Below are 25,276 nucleotides of genomic sequence, written 5' to 3'. Positions count from 1 at the left end.
TCTAGGGTTCGAAAAATCTGAACACAAACAACATGTTAGTAATTTATTTTATTTCCCCTTTTTGTTACCTCTCAATCTGTGAATAACCATTGTTCAATATATCATCATCTACATCAAAGTTATCCAGAATGTTCAAAAAAATAAGGGTTATTAATAAAGGTCAGTAGAAAATAAGGTAAGCTTTTGTCACAAATTTAAGTAAAATATAAAAGCCCAACACTGCTGACATTGATTAAACAGAATCTGAAATTATTATCAGCCTACTTAACTGTTTAATATCGCCACTTTTATGATATAAAATAGCAAGCTCTAAAATCTTAATTTCTAACCAGACTAGATATTAAAAAGTAACTGAAAGAATATATATTTATGAAGTTTCTGAGGAAATCTTCAGTGTTCCTCTTCACTGCTCCTCTTCTGCCACAAACAGAGGGCTCATTGGCACCGTCTCAGCTAAAATGAAGGACAGCAATACATACAAAACATTAATATAAAACTTGTATGCATGAGTAATAAGTATAAAGCAATGACTAACATTTCAAATATCACTGATTAACATGAATGTTCAGCTCATACCCAGTTTGGCGGTCTCACAATCAGCAGTGCCCTTGGTCACAGAATCAGTTTTCTCATTGCCGTTCTTGTCCACACACCAGCATATTTCAGTCCCGTCCCAGCACTGCTGGGCCAGGTAGTCTCCGTTGCTGTCACATTTGGGGCGGAATCCAGGAAGGACACTCTTACCCCCGCCAACAGCCTCCTTCTGGCACTGGGTTTGAATACTTAGCTCTGTGTGACAGACATGACATGGACTACTGAGCAGAAAATACATTGCAAGTATTTGACTGTGTGTTTTTGAGGAAGGACAGGAAGTAAATCTGATGTTCTGAGAATGAAAAAGGTATTGATACCTGGTTTAGTAGATGAGGAAGAATCCTGGAACATAGAAAAGTAAAAATAGAAAACATGAGAGACCATAATATTAAAATAATATGGATGAAATTCTTTATACAGTTGAATAAAAGACTCTGTGAAAGCTACAAGTTTGGTGTAAAGACACAATTAGGCATAAAAACAATAAATTAAACTCAAAATATAGTTATATTTCTGTCCAAGAATTCATTCTACATAATCATATCTCTTTTATCTAGAAATGAGCAAAAGAGTAATAATAAAGAACGGAAAGTTTTGTCCAGACATTAGGCTGTCAGTGTTCTTACTTCCGTTATTGTTTAATATTATAACTCAATGATGACACTACGTGGACTATGCCCACATTACAGCACATCAAATCAGGAAATGAGAACTGATGTACCTTCTTCTCATCCGTGGAGATATCCAGCGCCAGAGGAAGAGAGCTCATGGGCAGACGCATTTTCACGGGGGTGCGCATGGCTTAACACAAAAGAAAAAGTTAATTGTAATCTGAACTTTGGCTAGTGTTGATAACTACTGACACACGTGAAATAAGAAGCCATGCAGACCCATAGATCTGTGGCCGAGCTCTTGCAGGCGGTCAGTGCGTCTCTCCAGTGTTTCCAGCTGTTGTTTATGACTGAACGCCATGTAAGTAGTGAAGGCCTGACCTGCGATCAGTATGCCTGCCAGCAGAGTAATTCCTGCCACCTTCAGGGCCCGCTTATTGGACCCTCTGACACAACAAAAACATCAGAGTATTTCGATTAAATGCATATAATACTTATGTTTAGACATCGTTCGAATAATGGACTAAAGTTTGATAATATGGTTTAACTGCATTCAATATTTCTAATGTACAGGTTCAAGTGCATACGCAGGAAAAAAAAACATATCATTGGACAAAATGCAAAGACACAAACTGAGAAAAATTGTTTGCCTAATTAAATTTGTGTTTTAAAATCATATCTTAATGATGAAACATATAAAATAAGCGGTATATTAATGGGAATAAATTTGAATTGTGTACATGGTCATATTGTAAAACGGAAACTGCGCATTGATACAAATGTAGCAAAGAAAAACCATTCATAGTCATTTTTATATGTAACAAAATAAACATCCTTTTTTTAATCATTTTGATGTTTTTATAGTAAGGAAGTTGCATATTTGTATTTTTTTTATTATTTTAAATAAGTTTATCTACATCCAACATAAACTACAGACATGTCTACAAAACAAAGATTTCTCACCCTCTTTGAGCTGGCATATCGATGGTCTCCGCACTTGGACTGTTGATCAGAGGAGAATGGTTTGACTCAGACATTTTTACGAATTAAAGTTTTGTCGAGCCGAACACAGTTTTTATCACAGCACACTAATAAGAAAATGTAAGAGACGGGGAAACTCTATTGAAAGTCTTCGGCTGTTATTATTTGATTGGCTGGGATGTTGCGCGTCATCAGTTGTCAGTCAGATGTGAACTTGAATGCGCTGCTTCACAGCATTTCTGCACTGCCCAAACACTAACATCACAAAATGAAACTACAGAACGTGTTATTTAATGAATAATCTTATTTTTAATTAAAAAATCCACTGAAGACAAAATAAATATGCAGCAGTGTGGGGTCAGTCAGTTATAATAATCAGCAACTGCACTGATGTCACTCGGGTTACATATTTCCTTAAGACACAATTTTTTCTTAAGGAACATGCTGTTTATATATGCTTTTATTAGCAGAGTTAAATGATAGGCTGTATAGGTCCATGATTTCATTTAAATGGACAGTTCACCTAAAATAACAACTCATGTTCTGTGGAAGAAAGTCATACAAGTATGACAGAAGATATTTAAAAAACGTTGCTTGCCTAACAACAGCAGTACCCATTGACTCGAATTGGTTTTGTGCCAATACAAAAGAAGTGAATGTGTACCACCATTGTTTGGTTACCAACATTCAAACTATATCGTGTTTTGTAGAAGTCATACATGTTTGAGTTGGCAAGACAATTCCAGAATTTTGGGGCAAACTATCCCTTTAACAACTAACATTTTCAGGTACACATTTTTCCAACATGTTGGTTTGGCGTTTTTAATAACCATGGGATCAGGACCTGTTTGGTCAGATTTAAATATTTTTGCACCAAGGTGCAGTTCTGGCAAAATTCAGATAATGGAATCATGGTATTCCCCTAAAGTTCAATTAGCTGTGCGTTGGACGTGAACCATGCATGAAACAGGTTAGTCATGTATATAATACGACTAAAATAAACACACCAGAACCAAAACTTAGTTTGAAATTGCAATCTTAAAACCTTGCTTGAAATCTTGATAAAGACATGAGACAAAATATCATTAGTCTTTTTATTCCGAAAAATCCAACATAGTTTACAGACGACGTCCACGACGACCTCCCTTTCTGCGGGTGCTGTCTGATGGAATGGGGGTGACGTCCTCTGTAGGAGAAAGTGAAAGGGGATTTGAGACTTCCTCATGACTGACATTTCATAACACAAGGAATAGAATGAGGATGTACCAACAGTTCTGGATTTAAACTCACCGATACGGCCAATCTTCATACCAGAACGAGCCAGAGCCCTGAGGGCAGACTGAGCACCTGGTCCTGGTGTCTTGGTTCTTAAGGTAGGAAAAAAGAGGACCAGAGGAATGAGAAAAGTCTGCATACAAGCCATTATGCAAATAAACAACATCAATTAACATACATTACATGAACAGACAAGATCTCCTTAGTAATATGGGGACAAAGATATATACACCAGAGGTTGCGCTAGACTTTATCGTCCGTCATTTTGACAGGCTTGTAAAAAAATCGGTATGTCAAGTCATCATGCTGTACTTGCGTTAACTCGCAGAACTTGCTGTATTTAAAAATAAAAACTGAATGCCAGATAAAGCTGAGGCTGTTTATATTCTTTTACATATTTAATGTTTCTGTTGCGAGACATAAAATTATAATTACAAACAAATATTTTTATTTGACAAATGACAGGTGCTTGTAAATGGTGTTTAACAATCACTCACAAGTAGGCAGCGGTTTGGTCATGAATGTGCTGCTTCTGCCGCTCACTTGAACAAAGACGACGCCAAGAGACATTTTTCCACTCACTGAAAGTTAAGGTTCATCCAAAAGACACTAGTTGCTTTTCTGAAAGAAACCACTTCGCGCCTTTGTGTATCTATGAAAGCAATGCGGGGGTTTGTGACTGATGCATCTGCACCGTGAGTCTCCGCTGACCATGCAGGTGTTTTCCAAAACCGACCTGGCATTTTAAGCTAATAAATCGGAAACACGTCCCTTCACGTTTGTGATCAAACCAGAGGTATTAGCCTACGATCACGCTCTATTGCTCTTTTTGTAACCTGTCAAAATGAAATGAGGTCTGTCAATTACGGAGATTTTCCGGTTAACGCGACCTCTGATATACACCCCTAATCTACTTATTGCTCAAGCTTTATGTTGAGGCACTTAGTTGACTTGTGTCTAGTGCTTTGGGAATCTCACCTGTTGCCACCAGTGGCCCTCAGCTTGATGTGCAGGGCAGTGATTCCAAGCTCCTTGCATCTCAAAGCAACATCCTGAGCTGCCAACATAGCAGCGTAGGGAGAGGACTCGTCTCTGTCGGCCTTCACCTTCATCCCACCAGTCACACGGCAGATTGTTTCTCTGTAGATTAAAAGAAAAACTCATTCAGAATAGGATCACACTTAAATGTAATGAAGAAAGCGGAACAATTGAAAAAAGAAGTGCAATAATCAATCAGCCGTTTAATAATAAACCCGTATGGTTTTCTTTCGGAAAACAAATACAAAACATCAGGAGACAGTTTTTAGATTGCGTTTGAAGAAGTAAATGAGGACGGAGCGTTCAACTGCAAAATAAAATCTCCTTTTAGTGCTGCATACATCTTTACGGTACAGCTTTCAAACACTGTCTGTAGTTTTATGGATAAATGTAATTAATGTTGTTTGTCCGATTTGAACACTTCAATAAAAGGTACATTTAACATGTTCAACACACACCTATTTTATGAACGAGTACATTGCTTTGAACATTATTAAATCTTTGGCAAAACATGCAAGGTGAGTAAATTACATTTCTCACACTTGCTTCAATGCAACGCCATGTTTTGTCTGCTGCTCCAAAAAACTAGTTCTTAGATTTGAGGTTTTAACAAGGATAAATCGCATCACATCAGCTGATATTGAGTTTCTGCCTGGTCTCTGCATACTTACTTGCCGGAGAGGTCAGTGACATGCACAAAGGTATCATTGAAGGATGCAAAGATGTGGCAAACACCAAAGACATTCTCGCCTTCAGCCACCTGAGGTCCCAGGCTGATGACCTGTTCTTCCTTCTTTTCCTTACCCTTGCGAGGTGCCATTGCTACAAAAAACAGACAGGTCAGAACAATTAGACAAATAATGGAAAACACTAAAATCAGCTAGTTTTATGGATGAAACATCGAAATCTTGATGTTTTTAAATCGTACACGTTGTAGAGTCACAGCCTCCTGCTAACTTCGTCTAAACAGACCGGTTTGTGTCATGCAATGTTTTACTAACACAATTCAACTGTAGTTAGACATTATTAGTTAAACATTGGCGAAGAAAAGCATGTAAAAAAAAGCAAATGTCCCAGACGAAAAACCTCAACATGCTAACTGTGCTTACAAACCGACGCCATATATTAGCGTGCGTATCTTATTATTAAAATAAATGTTATGCGTAACTGATCTACATTGTATAATCCACACAAAACGACAAACAGAAAATTTTGTCTCTGAATAAACATCACATATGCAACCAGGGGCTCGTAGTTTAACGCATGCAGTTTATCTGACTAGGACCAGTACGGGGGCTGGAATCCGCTAGACCTTCACTGTTCATTGGGCAAAAATAACATATTTGACACAACATATTGAAGTAATATCGTGTCATCCTGGCACACAACATTTTATAGAATAACACCGTAGTGTGATTTTATATGTAACGCGCTTTATAAAGGTTGGATTTGAAAGGATTACAACTGTGATATCTTACCGATGTGTGTCTCTATTCGAGGCCGAAACAGGAAAGGAAAGAGAAACCGCTACCGGGTTGAAAGTTCAATCTCGAACGGCGGAAGTGATACTGATAGAAATATATAATAAAAGCCCCCAACAACAAAAACGTGATGATAATAATGATACACATAGAACATTATTAATACTACGATTACTATTTTATTTTATATTTTATCATTTGTAATTTTGTTTTATATTCGAAAACGCACAATAGGAATCTTAAAAGCAGTGAATGGGGGCAATAGTAGGACAAAACAATGACTAATTATGAATACCAGTACTCTTATTTATTTATTTTTTAATATTATATAATGTATTATTTATTGTATTTATGTTTAAATGGTTTGTTATTGTTATATCTTTTCAATAAAAAAACTTGATGTTTTAAAGACAGATGTATGTAATTTAGACCATACATTCACCCCTTAAAAATCTTTTTGTAAAGCCTGGTACCCAAACAAGACATCATAAAAACTACAAATGAGTTCTTTAAAACCAATACAAGCCTATCAATTGCTTGTTCAAATCATACGCACAAATCACTCAGGCCATGTGTTGTACACTGCGTTACAATACGTCTGTATGGGACGGAGTGCTCAGTCTTTCAAATGTAAATGAACAGTTTGTGGTTAATGTAGCGGCTCATTGGCAGTGTCAGAATGATTGAGTGTATAACTGTATAATCTGCTTTGATGAGTGTGTGATGTGGAGGCAAGACATTCTCACAGATGCCCTGCTGCTAACAGATTGAGATACAGCTGTAGTTCGTATGTTACAAATATTAAATCATCTAAGAGTGACACAACACTGTTTTATTAGACAAGGTCTAGCTATGAAGGTCTATGAATTCATATTACCAGATGAGGCTCGTTATTTGTATATTATAAAAATGTAATACATTGTATTAGGGTCAATGAAGTAGAACAATCACTTTTCATTTGGTGCGACCTATAAGATCAATTGTATGAAATTAAAAATAAAACAATCTTATTTTTGTGGCTGAAACATGAATGTCTGATACAGTATGTTTAAATAAATTGTATTTTGAAATGATTGAAATCAGTTGTATGCCATTTTCAGGAAAATGTGTTCTTTTTGTTGATTTAAGATGAAATGATTAAAATATGAGATGATTTCTTACCAAAACTCAAAGAAATGCAAATACTTTGCTTCTAAACACTTTAAATACTAAATTTGTATCTTATATTTGTGAAAAAATGTTAAGCATGTCAAGGAAATTCATAGACGTAAAACTTAATTTTAAAATTTAATCTGCATTTAGGGGGTTCAACACATTTTTTATGTTTGAATAGCTGCAATAGATATTAATTATTTGCATTTTAAAATTGGCATTTATGCATCATTGGCCCATTAATAGATAAATATATTACTTGATGCATAATGCAAACATTGTAAATATTCGTAGCTCATATACAAGCTTTAAAGAAAAAAGACTGACATTATTTTCAATTTGTAAAGATTGATCCAACAATTATGAACAAGCTACGGAAGCAGCTCATTATAAATCAGGCAAAAATGTATACATGTACAGCATGTCATTGTTTTAATTCTCACTGCCCACCTGAACTATAATTAATATTTCGTTAAATAATATTTCACTTTTATACTTCAATACCATGCCTAGAAATTTAAAATGACAACAAATGACTTACTCAATTTATAATTAGGAAAGAAAAATCAAACATTCTGAAGTATTTGACAGAAAAGACCGACACAGAGAACTAAAAAGACAGTGGTTTCTTTATTTGCAAATTAATCACAAAAATATTGGCTACCAACAATAAAAAATATTAACAACGGTAGGTTTGATTGTACAATCCAGATGATTATTTCCTTACAGTTTTATTCCATCTATTGATACCCTAAATTATGATACAGAAAGCACAATATTGGCAGTGTGAAAGTCATGGGGACCCCTCTGCACATCTGTGTGAGTGTGGTCAAAATATAAAAACCATAACAGTATTTCATATTCTCTTTGTTCCATTCACTCATAATAAATGGATTCTGTACACTGCGACAGACATTTTGTTTAAACATAATTTGTGCTTGGTGCAAAACTTCCTATTTTCCCAGGAAACACAATATTGCATTATTAGATGTCAGTTGTCGGCTAGGGAGCATGAATACTAAATGACAATGGACGAGTCGAATATTACGTGATCATGACTATTCTGAGAGCAGCATGTAAGGTGCATGGTTTTGTACCGTAGACAGTTGTAAACTACTTACATCTAAACCAAGACCCAGTAAAACTGTTTGTAAAAGTTACTGGTAATACAAAATGTCCCGTGACCCAAAAGCCTTCTTGTGGACTGGTGGAAAAATCTTTTGAGTGTAGTGATATCCCTTCCACGAGAGATATGCATCGAAACGTGATTCCGCTCCTTGGTCAACAACGCAGACTTTGTGCTTCTCAAGCATCATACTTGAAGGTCAACGAAGAAAATAATGGGCTGTACAGTTTTTACAAATAAGATCTGCATTATCGAAAATAAACGCTCTTTGATACTGTCCGCTCTCTATTTGTAATATTGCAAAACTGTGCGTCGAGCATGTAACCCCTCACCCAAATGTCCCCTTTCCTAAAACAGGAACATCTGGGCTTATTCAACATCAAATACAGTTCAATCTGCGCTTTCTTTCGGTGCCTTTTCTGCGGAACCCACAAATAACCACAAGCTGCTTTTACTAACAGGGTCCTTAGATGAAGTGAAAGCAACCAAACAGCAATTATTGTCTGGCTGAAGCTGCTTCTTTTGAGGGACCATCTTGAAAAAGACAAACATTCTCTTTGGATGAACGGATAGTTCACACAGCTTTTAGTGTGACGTGCGCTCTGAAGTAACCCAGCGTGGAAGTACAGAAGAAAGTGCATGAAACTTTTCAAAGACGAATGGAGAAAAAAGCTTGAACAAAATTAAATCCAATGAATTTTATGGTATACTGTACATAAAATGAGACTCTGGCTTGTTTCTGGACTTCTCATTTCAGCAGCAAGTCTTGAGAAATAAAATCCATTAACGCAGTGGTTTAATTCAGCACCATCTCTGGGTTACGGGGCTTTGTGGAGCTTTCCGCCGACTGCCCCTGCCTATTATACGGCTTCCTCGCTTACATTCATGGGTGTAATTCATACGGTTCAGTAGCAATCAACAGTTCATACTACAGAAGATGAGTCATAATGGCCTTATAAACTTTCTCGGCGGAGGCGATACATTCCTCAACACATTCTGATGCTATTCCTGAATGCAAATTAAACAGATGCTGTGATATCACATAAAATTAAAAGGGGTGAAACATTCATTAAAAAAGGATAAAAAATTGGCAGGCAACTTTTATGAATTATCATTAAAATGGCAATACCCTTACTGACAGAACTATTTAACGCTCCAGTGAGATTTGCTATAATGCCAAAATAACATTAGGGTCCAGTTCTTGACATTCATCATTAAAATGAAAAGATTACGCCCCTTGAGGCATGTCAAAACACGTATACTTTTGCGAATTTAACCGGAAATTGGCTTGAAAAAGTTGCATTAAGGCAGTTACTGCAAACATAACGGGCCAACGGCATACCCAGCTTTTTCATATTTACAGTCACATTGATTATGGATGTAGCTTATTTGTGTTTTAGTACCACAATTAATCACGCATTATTAAGCTGTCCCGTTGATTCAAAACTAATAGCCATAAATACACTGTAATGAAATTTCACCTTTAAATGTCACATTTTAGGCCCAGAGGGTGCAGCTGTAATGAACGGGCTCAATCCCCTATGAAATAAAAACTGTTTAGAAGAATAAAACAACAAGGACCAAGGGCTTTGTGTTGTGCAAACAGATGAAATGAGTGTTAAAAGAAGACTTAACGAAGAAAGAAAGTCTGACTCTTCCATCCTGGCACTTGTTTATCCATTATCAACTTGTGTTGTCCACATTGATGTTCGACGTACATCTACAGCTCCGTCACATATAGATAAATGCCCTCCTCTCCCATACTGGGAGGGTGTCCAGTTTTAATGTTGCGACAGAGTTCCCTGGTACTTCAACACACCATAGGAGTAGAACGTCTTTTGAATCCTCCCAACGTCATCCTATGTCAAGGACTTGTGGCGGGGTGTACCCCAGGGGTGTGTTTTAGGCACCTCACTGTTCTCCAAAACAGAACAGAACCACAAGTGCACCGTAGCGCAATTTCCTTGCTTTCTATACCTCTTCATCGTGTCCTCCAGAAGGTAAGTCCCCTGGAGTTCCGCAAGGTCGCTGGAGGAGACTTGGTCAACCATGTGGCTGGAGACTGGCAGGGGTGGACAAGAGGGCGAGTCCCCTCAAAAGCTAGTCTGAGTCTAACCGATGTGTCCCCACCCCTCTCCTCACGCTACCTGCTGTGGAGCAGTTCCTCTCTGAGCCAGCTAGGCAGCGGCTGGCCCATTTTGTACAGCAGCTTGGAGAGCTCAATGTTGTGCTCATGGTAATACTCTCTCAGGAAGGTTCGAGACTGTGGAGGAAGAGGATAAGGTCAGTTTCTACACTAATGTAACTCGTGCTTCTGTGCCTACGTGTAACCATCGCAATACCTAAAAAGTAGTAATATGAACACATGATTACAATAATTTATTGTTTTCTAAATATTTTTTTCTTTCTGATATTCTCCATTATTATTTAGAGCCTAAAATGGGTAACAACCCCATCCTGAACATTTAAATATTTCTGACTGGATATTGGAGTGCCCGCCTCAGGCTTGGAAAGGGTCATGAACCTGCAGACACTATTGTGTGTCTCTGTAACGACAGTGTCCTGCTTGCTCTACAGCTCTTTCTCTGAGGGGTGCTGCTACTCCCACTGTGACTGCAGAGCCAGGCGACATCAGCCTGTTCTTTCACCCCTCATTAACTCTGAAGTGTCTGCCAGAAAGCCTCAAGGTAACATCAAGGTCCTCAGCATACGACTGAGCCTCTTCTTTATCATACACTGTTAAAAGTCCCTAACTGATGTTCCCAGGCCCTTCCATAAAACAAATTAGCTTGAATTACAGTCAGAATAACATCCGATATCGTGTCTACAATGTATTAATGTTATATATATATATTGTTTATTTCTCAATATCAGTGATTACCTTTAGCTTAAGGATGGCAGTGCTTATATTCAGTACAATTTTTGTACTGAATATAAAAAACAGATTCACAACACATACTTAAGATGACTGTTCCTATTAAGTAAATGCTATTTTGTATATTTTTTCTTAAATTTACAGTTAAGAAAAGTAAAAAAATCTCAAAGAACTTTTGAAGTTTTATTCGGAAGTTTGTTAGAAGTAGAAAATAAATTCTTGAAAAAATCTGTTGAAGATAACATTTTGTTGTATTACATCTCAAAAAGTAAGATTTAATTTTAGTTAATTGGGTGACACAGTCTTGTTGAGTCAGAAATCACAATGTTGATGATTTCCTTCCCAAAGATTTATTTAGCAATGACTTTTGATTGACATTTTAAAAAAACTATTTACTCTTATGAACGTTTTTTATCTTCAAAATTTTCTTGACCTTCAATTATTTATAATTTAGTTCATTTCTGGTCTGCATTTATTATAATATATTATACTTTTATTTAAGATTATGATCATTCATTTATATGAATATTTTACTGTATATGAATTATATTTAATTACATTAAAACTACTCAATTATTGATTCTTTTTGGAGGTCTCACCGAAGTTCAGTTTGGGCCACACTTGTTTCTAAACAACTGAACAGTCAGACGCACAAAAATACGATTTTCCCTGCCTGTCACTGTCACTACTGTATACTGTCTTTAACTGAAATATTGGTATCACAATCTCACATCAACATCCATGTCCGGATATCTCCTCCCCTTACTCTTCCCCAGGCATTTGGTCTTCCCTCCGTCGAGCAGCTGGCACCAGAAGCCCTTCTTCGGATCAAACCTGCAGTACGAACAAAATGGAGGACAAGGAAAAGCAGGGTTATGTTTCGACATCAGCCTAATCAAAAGGGAACATAACAGACAGATGGTGCACAGCCAAGCCTCATGAGAGCCGGATACCGGACAGACTAACTTTGTCCATCGGGACTAGTGGATAACAGATGTTACTGCTTATAAGATTATGTGATTGAATGAGAGAGAATACAAAAGGACAGGGGACATATAGAGTGAAAGGAGACTGCATGTAAGGAGTGCAAGACGAGACTATAGTGAAACACTTCTAAGTGACTTTAAACAAACACACCTCTGGTGCTCAATAATGCATAGCATGTTCATAACCGCCAAAGACTCTAAATTGTCAGTCGTCAAAAAGAAATGAGAAACTCAGGGTGTTCAGGGACAGGGTGCAGTGATCTCGCACGCTTACGCTAAGATCTTGTGGTAGTTTAGTGTGTTCGTCAACCCTATAAACTTCTGGATTTTGTCCATCACTGCAGCCGGTTCTGTTCTTAGTATCTGTCCATCCAGAACCAGGATCTGACAAGAATAAAGTTAAAGATAAAGATAATATAAGTTACAAGGTCATCTACGTGTTTAAAGAGATTACATTTAAGCAATAATATACAAATGAGTATAAAATAAATCATAAATACCTGGCTGGGGTGGTAGTGTGTGAGCCAACGTTGTAAGTGTGTGGCGTACAGGCCAGGCACCAGACAGCGGCTCTGGAGGACCCTCAGTTTGATTGGTGTGTCTCGGCCAGCTGTGATGACATCATGGAATGTATATTTCTGAGCCACGGGATCGTCATGAGCCCTCTGGTGCTAGAACAGAGCAATGACAACAAAAAACACAGTTTAAGGAGAGAAGAGGTTATAAAGGAGATGATGTACATATTTGAATGAGGCAAGTAGTTCGTTTTAAATGTATGTTTTGGAGAGTGTACAAAACAAAGTGTACTTTAGATTACAAAAATGATAAAAACCTGCACATGAATCTTCACAAAGCTTTAAAGCGTTTTTATCTTTCCCTGTTTCACTATTAATTTATCTTCTGAACGGTCTCCTTCGGACACTGCAAACTGTCCTCATTAGCTTTTCACGAGCGCAGAAGGGCGTCCTGCAACCCAATGTGGGTTTTAAAGGTGAAGTGTGCAATTTCAAAAAGTTACGATTGCAGCAATTATAAGTGCATCACTTGTAGATTTACTCCACAGAAAAGTGCAAACATGTTTTTTTTTGTAGTACTTTCAGGCAATTGCTTTCTTTGAGCATCCCATCCCAACCAAATCAACACTGACACGAGTTTGGAGAGCTACAACCTGTGTGTCCAACCAATGGAAGATGCCTGAGTGTTCAGGAAAGCTGACTGAAAAAGTGATTCTCATTCTTTTTGGAAAGGTTAGTGGTCCATTATATGAAATTTAGCGGCATCTAGCGTTGAGGTTGGGAACCAACTAATCGCGGTTACCACTAAATCCTGCTGAAACCGAGCTAGCTGCGAAAATGCAAGGTTTTGAATATTTTATTGATGCGTAGCTTGTCCGTGAAGCACGGCTCTGGGATCAGTAGGAAATGCTGCTCGATCTAAAAGCAGTGCGAGTTTGAGTCGCTTATGACATGCATTTAAAAAAGCATCACCCGTCAAACATGATCACTATAAATATATTTTATTACCATGAAAATACCTGAGGAGGCTTGAGGAACAATGATAAAAACATGTCCTTAGGCATTTCCTCGAACTACGTGTGTTATGGTCTTCTTCTGCAGAACGTATTTGGAGTTTCTACACAAGAGCGCCCTCTGGCTTTCGGATGCAGCAGCATTTTACCGTACTTCATTCAAAGTTGTGCATAAATCACGTCGTATTTATTTTCAGTTAATCGGGCAGATGTCTACACCACACCTCCTTTTTGAAGCACTACGCTGGCTAACACAGGGCTGAAGGAGACAACGAATTTACGAAACACCCTCTGTAGAGCAGTTTGTCCGTTTAGGGCTACTGAACGAATTCCATGTAAGGGAACATAAACCGCGGGGTGTATGTAGATAGAAATAGCTCATTTTAAGATAATAACAACATAACTTCATTATGTAAGGACTTTATACACCTCCAAAGACTACACGTCTGCAGATTAGCGTTAGAAAACAACCAACCACATTGCTGACCCAATCTACAGTCCGCAGTCGAAACACGGCCTTATTTAACCCTGATGATGACACATGAGTAGTTTATGACTGACCTGATACCAGGAATAGGCTCTGTCAGCTGGGTTGATCAGAATGGTGATGATTTTGGCTTTGGGCAAAAGAGCAGCTGCTCGCCTGGGCGCGACCTCGGAGTCAAAGTAGTTGGCGCTTTTCTCGAAGTAGAAATCCGAACTCGTGTTGGAGGGAAGAGGGAAATACTCCATGTACCTGTCACAAGACCACACACGCGATGAAAACAGTTAGCATGATGTTACATTCTTTTATATGTCTGTCCAACACAAACCAGGGGAAATCCAGAGAGAACGGAAGGTTTAATATGGCCAGATGGCAGACATGTGTCGACATCTTTGAGAAACCTGTTAAAGCATCGCCGTTGAATGAAATATCTCTCGCTTTAGAGTTTTTGTAGATAAAACGGTCATAAAAACTTGTAACAGCTATCAAAAGAAAGACAGGTTATAAGCCAGACACATGTGTGATGATTTGCATTAGATGCTGCTTTCTACTTGTCACGTTTGAAACTAGCAGCGAAGAGGTCACTGTGTTTTAAAATGACCCATAATGCGTTTCTCTTGGGGCAACATTAGCCTCCATGTCATCTAATACTATTAGCATCAAAGCTTGCCTTGCTTTCATCATCTATGTACTTCACAGTACTTTACAAAGAGCTATTGGACTTCAAAACCCCCATGAAATTGCTTGATGAGGACCGTTTACTTCCCAGCGTTAACACAAGTTGGGGGTGAGACGCATCAAAATGACTGTCCTTTTTAACCATCCAATAGCCTTCAGTTTAAGTCAGAACAGTGAAAGCTGATTTGTCCCTCGCTACTGCTGGTCAGAATGAGGTGTTTTCTGTTCTTTTGAAACAAATTTGCATCGAGCAAAGTCTCATAACTGATTCTAAATAGCCTTGATCAAGACAATATCACAGTTGAGAAACCCAAATAGACAGCATCACATACCAGTCAATGCCTTTGTGATAGTTTCGGCCATTGAAGAACTGAATTTCCTCAAAGGTCTCTTTGCTGGGGTAGTTGCTGGTCAGATCGGGGTGCATGCCAAGAAACAGATAGAGAGCGGTAGTTCCTGTAAGAGGTCAAATAGAAGTAAAATATAAACGAGATTGTAGTATTGAGCATGTTAGCTATTGAATGGACGATAATAAGCAAGTAGAACGAATATGAAAGGACACCTCCTATTGTCCAGAACATCACTGGGTAAATCCAAACATTTCTGATTTCTCTTAAATTGTGTCATAAATACTTTGATGCGGTGACATTTTATTCGCTTATGATCTTCCCTTCTTACATAAGACAGATTTGGAACACCATGAAACACTGACAAGCTTCAATTTTGGGTGAACTATTCCTTTAAAAAACCCAGCCACCATTATCTTGTGCAGTGGAGGAAGATATTTTTATGTTCATTTTAACATAAATAATGGTTTTGCATTCATTTCCTGGACGGTGGTCCAGTAACCGAAAATAAAAAGTTAGAGAGGCAAGACATTTTGCAATTATGATACTTAAAAAACATTATTTTAGCCATTTTGTATGTCTCCAGACATTCTGCTGCCAAGCTATTGAAATAATCAAACCACTGCGAATCTCAATGTAAAATGTGATTTGAGAGATGGAAAGTTTATTAAAAAGATGGTACTTGCTGTTACACAAGCCCCCTGAAGGATCAAGTTAAAACAGTGTTCAAAAATAAATAAATGAAGTCACTATAAGGCCGAACCCTTTAATCCTGCTTTTATTGAGAAGATTAACAAACCACTCTGAGAGTGGGATATTGCTCCCTGAAGACATCTTTTACAAGTTTAATTAGTCAATGCTGTAAAACTCAAATCACATCGGCTGAGAAGCATTCGTGGCTGTTCATCTGCTACATGAAGTAAAGCTCATGTCACCCTGTGCACACACTTGCTCAGCAGCACTGAACTTCATAGAACTGAGATAGACAATCACTCAACACGAAATCATAACATTAAACCTGATCATAAAAGACAAAAAGCAGCATTTCACTATTAACTTGAACTGAGATTTAATTTGAGTGATTCATTGTTTTAAATGATAATGAGATTTCCAAAGCCTTCAAAAAGTGTTCTATTGTTCTTTAGTGGAATAAGCTGCCGACCTTCATCCGATCTGCTGAGACTCACTTAACAACAAGCTCTTACTATAACTTTTATTTAAAAAAAAAAACTGCTCTAGTTATAAATCGCAATGTTGCTCATGATCTTAAAAATCTTTAAATCTGTAGGTGCATGTCTATATCTTTAAAATGATTTTATAGACAAATATATAATCTCGATATAATTTATTTAATTAAAAAATATTTTTTGACTTTGACTGCAAAAGAACCAAATCTACACAAAAAATTCCTAAATTGTTTGTAACTTCTTAAAAAACTCTTTAAAAATCATCGTAAGTGAAGGGTGGCTTTAAAAATATAAATGTAATTATTTATTTATTTCGACACAACATAATTCACAGCATTACACTTGTGTTGTTTCATAGTTTTGATTAGTTTAGCTTCAGCTTTTTCATTATAGAAAGTAGGAAAATAATGAAAAATTAATAGGAAATGAGTACGAGACCCTAAACTGTCGAACACCAGCATATACGACCTAGGAAACTTGTGAAGAGAAATTCAACAAATAAATCCTTTTCACAATTCTGTCATAAGCCAATATATAAAAAAAAAAATCACTACCTATTACCAGCAAATCTTGAAAATTTGGTCATATGAACCGATTTCATTTTAAGGAAATTATAAATGAACAATAAAAAAGAAAGAAAAAAACTGTGGTGCTTGAACTTCTAAAAAGAACAAAAGAAGCTTAATGCGATCTAATGCTGTGATACACACTTTAACATTATTTATTGAAATGTTTTCAGACACTGGTGACTAAAAGCAGCTGAAACTATTGTTTCAATGTGGTCTTCAAACACAACGCATGCTTTCCCACACAGCTAGATGGCGCAAGCGCGCATGCATGTGTGCATTTGCACTCACCGGTCTTCTGAGGGCCGATGATAAGCAGCTTGGGGAAACGGTCGCAGGTCTTCTCTTTAGACCAGATGTCTTTATGCCGTTTGTCCTCACACGGGTCCTGTAAAGGTAGGTCATTTAGTGTAAGTATTATTCACACACCAATACACAGAAGCACATCCCAATAAAACAGCGGCGTGTCCATCATTTCAATAACCGTTAAGAAATTAGAGAGAAATTGTTTCATTTATCAAACCAGCATGCATTTGGAAAATCTGGTTTCATTGGACCGTCAGGTCTGTGTTTGGTTATAACAATTTATTTTATATTTAATTTATATTCATATGTTATTTTATTAAATTAAACCTACTCAACATTTATTGATTCTTTGCTGAGGACTAGCGGAAGTTAAGTTTGGGCCACATAAGGTTTGTTTATGTTGCTCTATATATAACCCACAGCAGAAACATCGACAGAAAAAGTGAGTGATGGTTGTTAACCACTCAGATTAAAACTACTATAACAGCAAATATCTCGGAAGGTCAACAAAGTCCAATAATGTGCAGATTGTATATCACTTCAAACCTAGCCTTTACACTTGCTTGCTATGATTACATGCCAGGGGTGACCATTTAAAAGATTAACCAGATAAAATCAATAGGCATAAACCATAAACCGGCCTCGATCAACAGCTTTGAAGCATCTTGGGAGAAAGGTGCCCGGCGGCAGCCATTTTAAACTCCTCATCCATCACATCTGAAGATGAGGTGTAACAGCGGTAATGAAGCAATGATTTTAATCCCCCTGTCACTGTAAAGAATGAGCTTTCTAAATTAATACGGCATATTTAAACCTCCTGCCAAAAGTGAGATGGTCAAACGGTGAATAAAGACGACTGCGATCCATCAGATCTCCTTCACGTCCAGCGCCTGTCCATCCTAATGAGGGTATTAACAGCCAGCATCACGCCACTAATGATCTCGCCTGAATGCATGATAGCGCTAAATAAAACATTATACTGCATTAACACCTTCCCAAGTATGTGAATGTAATACAAATTTACTCATGCGATCACAGTTTATGTTGACAGTACCAATACAGTAAATATCAAATCTAACCAAATACCGCAAATGTTCAACTAAATAATTGTAATACTTCAAAAAGTCATTTGGAACCTGTATGTGACTCTTTCTTCTGTTAAACACAAAAGAAGATATTTTGAGAAATGTCTCCGTGGTTTTGTGGCCATACGATGGAAGTCAATGTGGACCCATTATCAACACCTTTCAAAATATCTTCATTTTTTATACTGCAGAAGAAAGAAATGACATAAAGTGAACAATAAAAAGGAGCTCTTAAAAAGTTGCATCTTTTCACTGCGTGCAACAGCAGCTTGTATATTTCCTGGGAAAACAACTGCAGAGGAAAGAAGATTATTCAGAGCGGGCAATCTGTGGAACGCTGCACAGCCAGCAGAAAAGATGGGACCTCAACCTTGACAGGAAACGAGAAGGATCAAAAGAGGATTTAGAGCTTTCAGGCTCCCACTTTCTCATTCTCTCGGGGTGAAACGAAACAACAGAGCCAGAAAGAGAGACAAGAAGAAATACAGTAGCTGGATAAACCCGAAACGGGGAAAGGGAGAGATGTTCTGCCTTGCCTCCGACTTCCTAGGAGCTCATTTCAAAAATAGCATATTCTCTGGTTTCCTGGCAGGCTACACGGAAAACCGTTTTCACTCTTTGTACATCAGACAGGTATACGGAAGCCTTCGCTGCATATTACAGCGACAACACTCAACACGCTCGACCTCCCGTGAGTCTCTCGCACAAAATATATCCCGTTTTGTTTTTCCTAATGATCTCTAAACGGAACAGACCAGTAGAGCCCAACAACAAAGCCAGTGTTACCTGCCAGATGGGCTCCCTCTCCTCGGGGAAGATTTGAAAGTATCTCTGTGCCAGCTGTACGGGCGGGAGGGTCTGGAGTTTCAGGTTTGTCCACATCTGTGTGAACTTTACCAGGTTCTTAAAGGTGTACAGGCCGAGCCGATCATTCCCGTAGTTGGAGAGGTGGGTCATGAAGATGCTGATCTGGTTCAAGATAAAGCACAAGTGCGAGCTTAATAGAAACATTTCAAAGATGCTGCTTCAGGTTCATTTTGACTGATGATTTGTTTGGTTGATGTTCAACACATGAACAGATAAAGAAGAGTGTCAGTACTCACTGGGTTGAGGAGAACGGTGAGGAAAAGTTCTCCTCCGTTGATGAGCTTGTCCAGCTCTTTCGAGCCTCCGGGATACTCATTATAGAAGATAGTGTGAGTGAAGAGACCACACGTCTGTCTGGGCAAAACCTGAAGAACAAAGACACATCAGTTCAATGTGAAACCTCTTATTTTCGATTCTGTTTCGTGAGCGGGTGATTGATCTGTTTTCAATAATACATTTATTAGCTATAAAACAAATAGAGCCAAGTCAGAACTGTTATAAAAGTGCTGATACACACATACCTGTAAATGTCTCGGTTGGTTTCTATATGATGGCTTGGCAACGCTAAAAAGACTCCAGTTAAACTAATTGAACTACATTACTTAAAGACTCGTTAAATATTATTATCACTCAATTTGTAAATGATGAAGTTATAAATGTTATAACATCATGCTATTTTTATTCTTGAACCAGAGACGTTCGTGTTGGTTTATGAATGCAGTTAGTCACTCAAGGTCATCGTTTACAGTAAATTTCACCATGGGAAGACATTACATGAAGAGTCTGTTGCTTGCTTCAACCAACCTAAAAGCAAAGCTAAAGCGACAGGGCCGAGATGACCTCTAATGTCTGGAGGGATTGTTTCTGCTAACAGAACATTACATCTAATGACATTTGGATACATGATCTTATTTGAAAGTCCATGATGGCAGAACAACTGATGTTACATAAAACCTTTACAAACCCTTCCCTAGGAGAGATTTTATGCTATGATAAGGTGATCTCCACTTGAGCTAAAAAACAAGTCTTTAAAAGGTCCAGTGTATGAAATTTAGCAGCACCTAGTGGCGAGATCGCAAATTGCAACTAACGGCTCACTCCACCCCTCTTTTTTGAAGCACTATGGTGGCTGACACAGGACTAAGATGTCGTCACATTTTTGCTCTTTTGTCGAATGAGGTAACAAACTTACGAACTGAGTTTGTCCGCTTAAGGCTACTGTAGAAACAACATGCCAAATTGCCTGCAAGTGGACCCGCAGTGTATGTAGATAGAAATAGCTCATTCTAAAGTAATCAAGACACAACGCTTCATTATGTAAGATATTTATACCCCTCTGAAGGCATAGTTTTTGTAGATTATTGTATAATATAATCATCCAAAAAAAATCACACAGCACCTTTAAACTATTTTTAATCACGTTTTAACAAAAATATATATTTATATATTATTTTACATCGTGGTCAGTTCAGCTGTGCTCATACACAAATGCACACACAAACCGCTCTGTCATGATTCAACAAGCTGTTGTCATCCTCTTGTTGTCCCCTGAAGCAATACACAACAGATAAAAAATAAATATATAAACAAATAAAATTTGTTCTTTCACAAACAGCTTGCCCTTAACCCCCTGCTGGGATTCAATGCTCAAACTATAAACAAAATAGCCTGGGGTTTATCTGGCTGATTCCAAGCGGAATAAGATCGCAATCCTCCATCATTTAACCAGAACCAAAAAACTACATTTCATTTTTATCTATAGAGGAATTTATCTGTCCTGGAGCCATGGTGACCCCAAAGTGTCATTTCTAATGATTTTATATTTGTGATGATTATGATATATTTTCCCCATCTCACTACATTCATGTCAAAACATTTGGTGAGCTCAAATGGATTTTCCATATTTTATAATGCATGGGAATGTGCTCTTACACTGATGCCGCTGTGGATGAATCCCCTGCGGAAGCGGGCGGGTTTGAGATGAGGGTATTCTTCTGTACTGGTCACCTTGATGCCCCACACTCTCTTCCAGGCGTCGTACAGCTGCATATGGATGGGATACACTCCAGAGTGATGCGGAGCCACCGCGTAACCCATGTTTGTGGGAATGCCATGCTCCTGATGGGATAAAACAAAAGCATTGGAGATCATGTTGTCTCTGTTGTCTCTGATGGTGTCTCCTGAAGACTCACCTCTGCAAACCTGCGGTTAAGCAGCATCTGTTCAGCCAACACAGACTGGTTGTGGAAGAGGTGCGGCTGCATGTGACTCCACATGTGGGGGAACCACCAGAACTCTTTACTGTATGACAGAAGCAGGTCATCGCCAAGATCCTCCTCATCTGTGCCTGAAACACAATCGTGCACAAACCGTCAACATCTTGACTTAAAAACCTACATTCTATAGGCAGTTTTCTAACTCACATGATGGTAAGCGTCTGGTCTGAGAATCCCCAAACAAATCTTATGCATTAAAAACAAAACAGTGCACACAAATATTGGGTGAATTATTATTAGGGATGTCGCAACCAGTATTAAAGGGATAGTTTGTCCAAAAAAGAAAATTCTGTCATGAACTACTCCCCCTCAATTTGTTCCAAATCTGTATGAATATATTTGGAAAAATGTCAGCACTTGAGATTTCTGGGGCACCATTGACTACCACTAAAATGGTTGTCAAAGGTGCACCAGAACTGTTTGTTTTCCTAAATTGGTCAACACACTTTCATTTGTGTTCAACAGAACAAAAAATAGACAATAATGCTTTTCTCCTATGGTAGTCTATGGTGCCCCAAAAATCTCAGTTGCTAACATTTATCAAATATCCTTCTCTGTGTTTAACCATCAAACAAATCTATACAGGTTTGGAACAATTTATGGCAGAATTGTCATTTTTGGGTCAACTGTCCCTTTAACAATGAGCATGACGATAATAACTGTGATTATTGTTATAGTATACTGCAAATATGATAATATGATAAATAATTCAGCGGCAGTATCTGGTTGACACAACACTCTATTTGGTGTTAGATCACACTTACTTAGGGTTGTCACAATATACTGGTATTGACAATACCTGTGATATTAATAACTGTGATTATAGATATTGTATTAATATTAGACATATGATCATACTGTAAATAATTCAGCAGCAGTATCTTGTTAAACCTCCATGTTCTTGGAACAACTTATACGTCCCTACACTCGTATTTTGTGCGATTCACTGGCCAAACAAAGAAAACAAAATTACAGATTAATTGCATTTATATTTATAAAAAAAAAAAAAGATATACCGATAAGAGCATTGTTGTGAATTCTTTTGACCATGATAACCATGTAGTGAAAGTCCAAATTATTATTATATAAATGTTGTTTTTCAATTTATTTTTCAGAGGGGTCATCATCCATGATGTAATGTTGCCTTAGCATTGCACCGTATCTTAGAAAGGCAACACAATGCTCTCTATTGTTTGCGACAGCTGTGGCATGAGAAGCACGCCTATGAAACCTCACTCAGTTTAGTTCTCATTCTCATCTCAATGTGCGTTTTAGGAAACTGTGGAATTACTTTCATTGTACAACAACTACTCACCAGCATGAAAGAACTTTCCAGAGAATCCCAGGTTGAAGGTAAAATTGGGCACGTGAGTTCGGAGTTCGTTCTGCGTCTCCAGCAGGGCCTTTGTAATAAAAAAAGAGTTTAGCAACTTAATAAAAGGCTCCAAGACAGCAACACATAAAGCACACTCTGTAGATGACACACAACTCTACAAAAGACACACACGGACGCACACGAGCGCAGCAGTAAAGCAGCGCCGGAGGGACAGTGTAAGCATGTCTCCGCTGTTTGCTTCATTACCCCTCCCAGATTTAGCTCTGCATCTGCCTCTCATTTGATTTGTTTACCGCACTTGTTTTTGACTGCCTGTCTCTCCAGTGTGACTCAATCAAAAGACTGATTCATATTTAACCGCTCAGAGGTCCGCAGACAGACATGGCGGCTTTGATTATGTTTGCTTTTATTCCTTCCCTCGGCTGAACATCTGCATCGGGCCGTTCGGAAGACGAGAGTTTCGCAAGGACGACGCAAAAAAATACATTTGAAATATTCATGCTTGCGGCAAGACTTTGGATGCCCTTTGAACAGCGAGTCTTATAAAAATATTTGCGTTAAAAAGAAAAACGGATTGAAGAGGGGAAGAGATTGGAAAAAGGAAAAGCAGAGGTTGGCGTTTCGAAAAAGGGACAGCTGGAGAAATGGTGATAGGAAAAGTGCTGTCATGCTGTGAAGAGCCTGGTGAATATGGATCTAACACACCAGATTCTCTGTGTTCTGAGAGACTTATTTAAACTCTGCCAATTGACTTCATATCCATGCTTGTTTCATGGCCTCTTCTGCTTTTCCTCCATGTATTTTTCTCTGTGTTTTTACATTTTTCGGTTCAATGCTCTATTCTCTCTCGGTCTCTCTGCATGAGTCTGGATCACAGGCAGATCAGACAGGTAGACAAGGCATAAAAAATGCAAAAAAAAGAAAGAAATAAGGAAAGGGAGCACAAGGGAATTTGAAAAAAGAATAAAAGAGAATCAGTTCCGGGTGTATATCTTTTAACTACGTCGTTTGCAATTCCTTAAGATCTTGTATTTCATAAATGTTAACAAAGCAAATATACATTGAACCTACAGAGCATTTGGGAATTTTTAAATAAAAATTCAATTTATTGAATTATTATGATCCTGGCTTATATTATCTTATTATTATGCTATTACGAACATTAGTTTGATTTCAAACATTAAACTCACTATGATTTACATTTTTTAAATGACCTTACTCCGTGAATATAGTAAAAATATCAAGGTTATATTTTCATAAAATGTTCATTACATCATGTCGGATGGTTTTATGTGGAAAACATCAAATCACTTAAGCTTGGTTTTCACAGACAGGGTCACATCATAGATATAAAGGTTTATGTTGTCCAACTCAAACAGTGCCCACCTTGACGTCGGACACCTTCATCCGCGTGCCCTCTTTCCCAACAAAGATGTCATCGATATCCACCAGTATGTAGCGTTCCAGAGCCAGTGAGAGACGCTTGCCAGTCAAGAAACTCACAGCGTCCACCAGTACCAGTTTGTGCAGCCAGAAGTTGAGGTTGTTGCCAAACAGCACCCGCTGGATGCCATCGTGAAGACCCAAATCCTGGACCACCGCTGCGTGAAGGGGTCCGGGGGCTCCAGCAGCCTCCACGCTCCGTCCACGAGCTAACAGTACAGGCTCATAAGTGGTGTGGTTGGACTGGAAGACCGTCCAGTCGTCTCCAGGTAAGGGACCCCGTTCAACCTCACGGGCCTTAGTGATGAGCAACAGTGGTGACTTTGGGTTGACGCTGCAGTCCCTTAAACCCAGATTGGAGTGCAGGAAGAGTGGAAAGCCCTTCAGCTGGGCGCTCTGCAAACTGTTCTCATTAGCCTTTAATGAAGAAAAATGAATAGTGAGAAAAGATCAAACATTGAAAAAGAATTCAATAAATGCTTCTTTTCCACAATATACTCCCTTCTGTATCACTTTAATCTCTTATCTGCAGTAAACTAGAAAACTCTCGATTACCCTTGGTACTGTGTGTGCATGAGTTTGCATCCCCATTCATCTTGAATCTTTCCACTATTCTCAATGCCCAGCTGACCATGTGACGCAGGATCAATTGGTGATAAACTGCACATCGAGTGTAAAAAAACACGATGAGCCTTAAAATTATGACAGGGTGCCACCCGAGTCATCTCCAAACTTCACCATTATTCTGCAACGGGAGGTAGAGATGGAACCCTCAGGAAAGATGTATTATGCACAGAAGACAACGGATGAATCATGTACATTTTCATCTGTTCCTTTCAGCGGCAACATGCTGAAATGAGCTGAAACTGGTGCTGAGGTGGTGACACACGGCACTGGATTGGAGAATTTCACATTCTAGCGGGTTTAGACAGTAACTTAACCAACATCTCCCTGTCTCCCAAATCCAATCTTTCTGTGTTCACCCAAAAAAAATAAAAATTCTGTAATGACTGTTCTGTGGACAGAAGATATTTTAAGAAATTGATTTTGTGTT

At 38.2% G+C, this 25,276-nt stretch overlaps 3 protein-coding genes across 3 annotated transcripts in view; all 3 read right to left on the bottom strand.

Moving 5' to 3' along the window:
* Positions 1–33: 33 nt before the first annotated feature.
* On the bottom strand, positions 34–2,329 carry cd74b (CD74 molecule, major histocompatibility complex, class II invariant chain b). The gene is made up of 6 exons (XM_056730801.1): positions 2,169–2,329; positions 1,485–1,651; positions 1,316–1,395; positions 912–936; positions 577–789; positions 34–453 (listed from the first exon to the last, which is right to left on the bottom strand). The coding sequence occupies exons 1-6, from the start codon at positions 2,240–2,242 to the stop codon at positions 404–406; spliced, it is 609 nt and encodes a 202-aa protein (XP_056586779.1). The 5' UTR covers positions 2,243–2,329; the 3' UTR covers positions 34–403.
* A 937-nt stretch (positions 2,330–3,266) lies between these two features.
* On the bottom strand, positions 3,267–6,058 carry rps14 (ribosomal protein S14). The gene is made up of 5 exons (XM_056731005.1): positions 5,978–6,058; positions 5,171–5,321; positions 4,440–4,601; positions 3,477–3,553; positions 3,267–3,372 (listed from the first exon to the last, which is right to left on the bottom strand). Exons 2-5 carry the CDS (start codon positions 5,317–5,319, stop codon positions 3,305–3,307), a joined length of 456 nt encoding a protein of 151 aa, XP_056586983.1. The 5' UTR covers positions 5,320–5,321; positions 5,978–6,058; the 3' UTR covers positions 3,267–3,304.
* A 1,685-nt stretch (positions 6,059–7,743) lies between these two features.
* Positions 7,744–25,276, bottom strand: part of ndst1b (N-deacetylase/N-sulfotransferase (heparan glucosaminyl) 1b) — a 68,582-nt gene continuing 51,049 nt past the window's right edge. Inside the window, exons 4-16 of the mRNA XM_056730980.1 lie at positions 24,166–24,639; positions 22,759–22,846; positions 21,360–21,514; positions 21,100–21,285; positions 19,404–19,532; positions 19,087–19,269; positions 17,201–17,297; positions 15,142–15,265; positions 14,209–14,383; positions 12,620–12,790; positions 12,394–12,503; positions 11,865–11,967; positions 7,744–10,521 (exon numbers count right to left, since the gene is read on the bottom strand). Of these exons, the coding sequence (XP_056586958.1) occupies positions 10,402–10,521; positions 11,865–11,967; positions 12,394–12,503; positions 12,620–12,790; positions 14,209–14,383; positions 15,142–15,265; positions 17,201–17,297; positions 19,087–19,269; positions 19,404–19,532; positions 21,100–21,285; positions 21,360–21,514; positions 22,759–22,846; positions 24,166–24,639 (2,115 nt within the window). The 3' untranslated portion in view covers positions 7,744–10,401. The remainder of the gene's footprint in view (positions 10,522–11,864; positions 11,968–12,393; positions 12,504–12,619; positions 12,791–14,208; positions 14,384–15,141; positions 15,266–17,200; positions 17,298–19,086; positions 19,270–19,403; positions 19,533–21,099; positions 21,286–21,359; positions 21,515–22,758; positions 22,847–24,165; positions 24,640–25,276) is intronic.

The sequence above is a fragment of the Triplophysa dalaica genome, chromosome 19 (assembly GCF_015846415.1).
Source record: "Triplophysa dalaica isolate WHDGS20190420 chromosome 19, ASM1584641v1, whole genome shotgun sequence".
Lineage (NCBI taxonomy): Eukaryota > Metazoa > Chordata > Actinopteri > Cypriniformes > Nemacheilidae > Triplophysa > Triplophysa dalaica.
The sequence above is the reverse complement of the archived record's forward strand: the minus strand, read 5'-3'. Positions and strand labels throughout refer to the sequence as shown.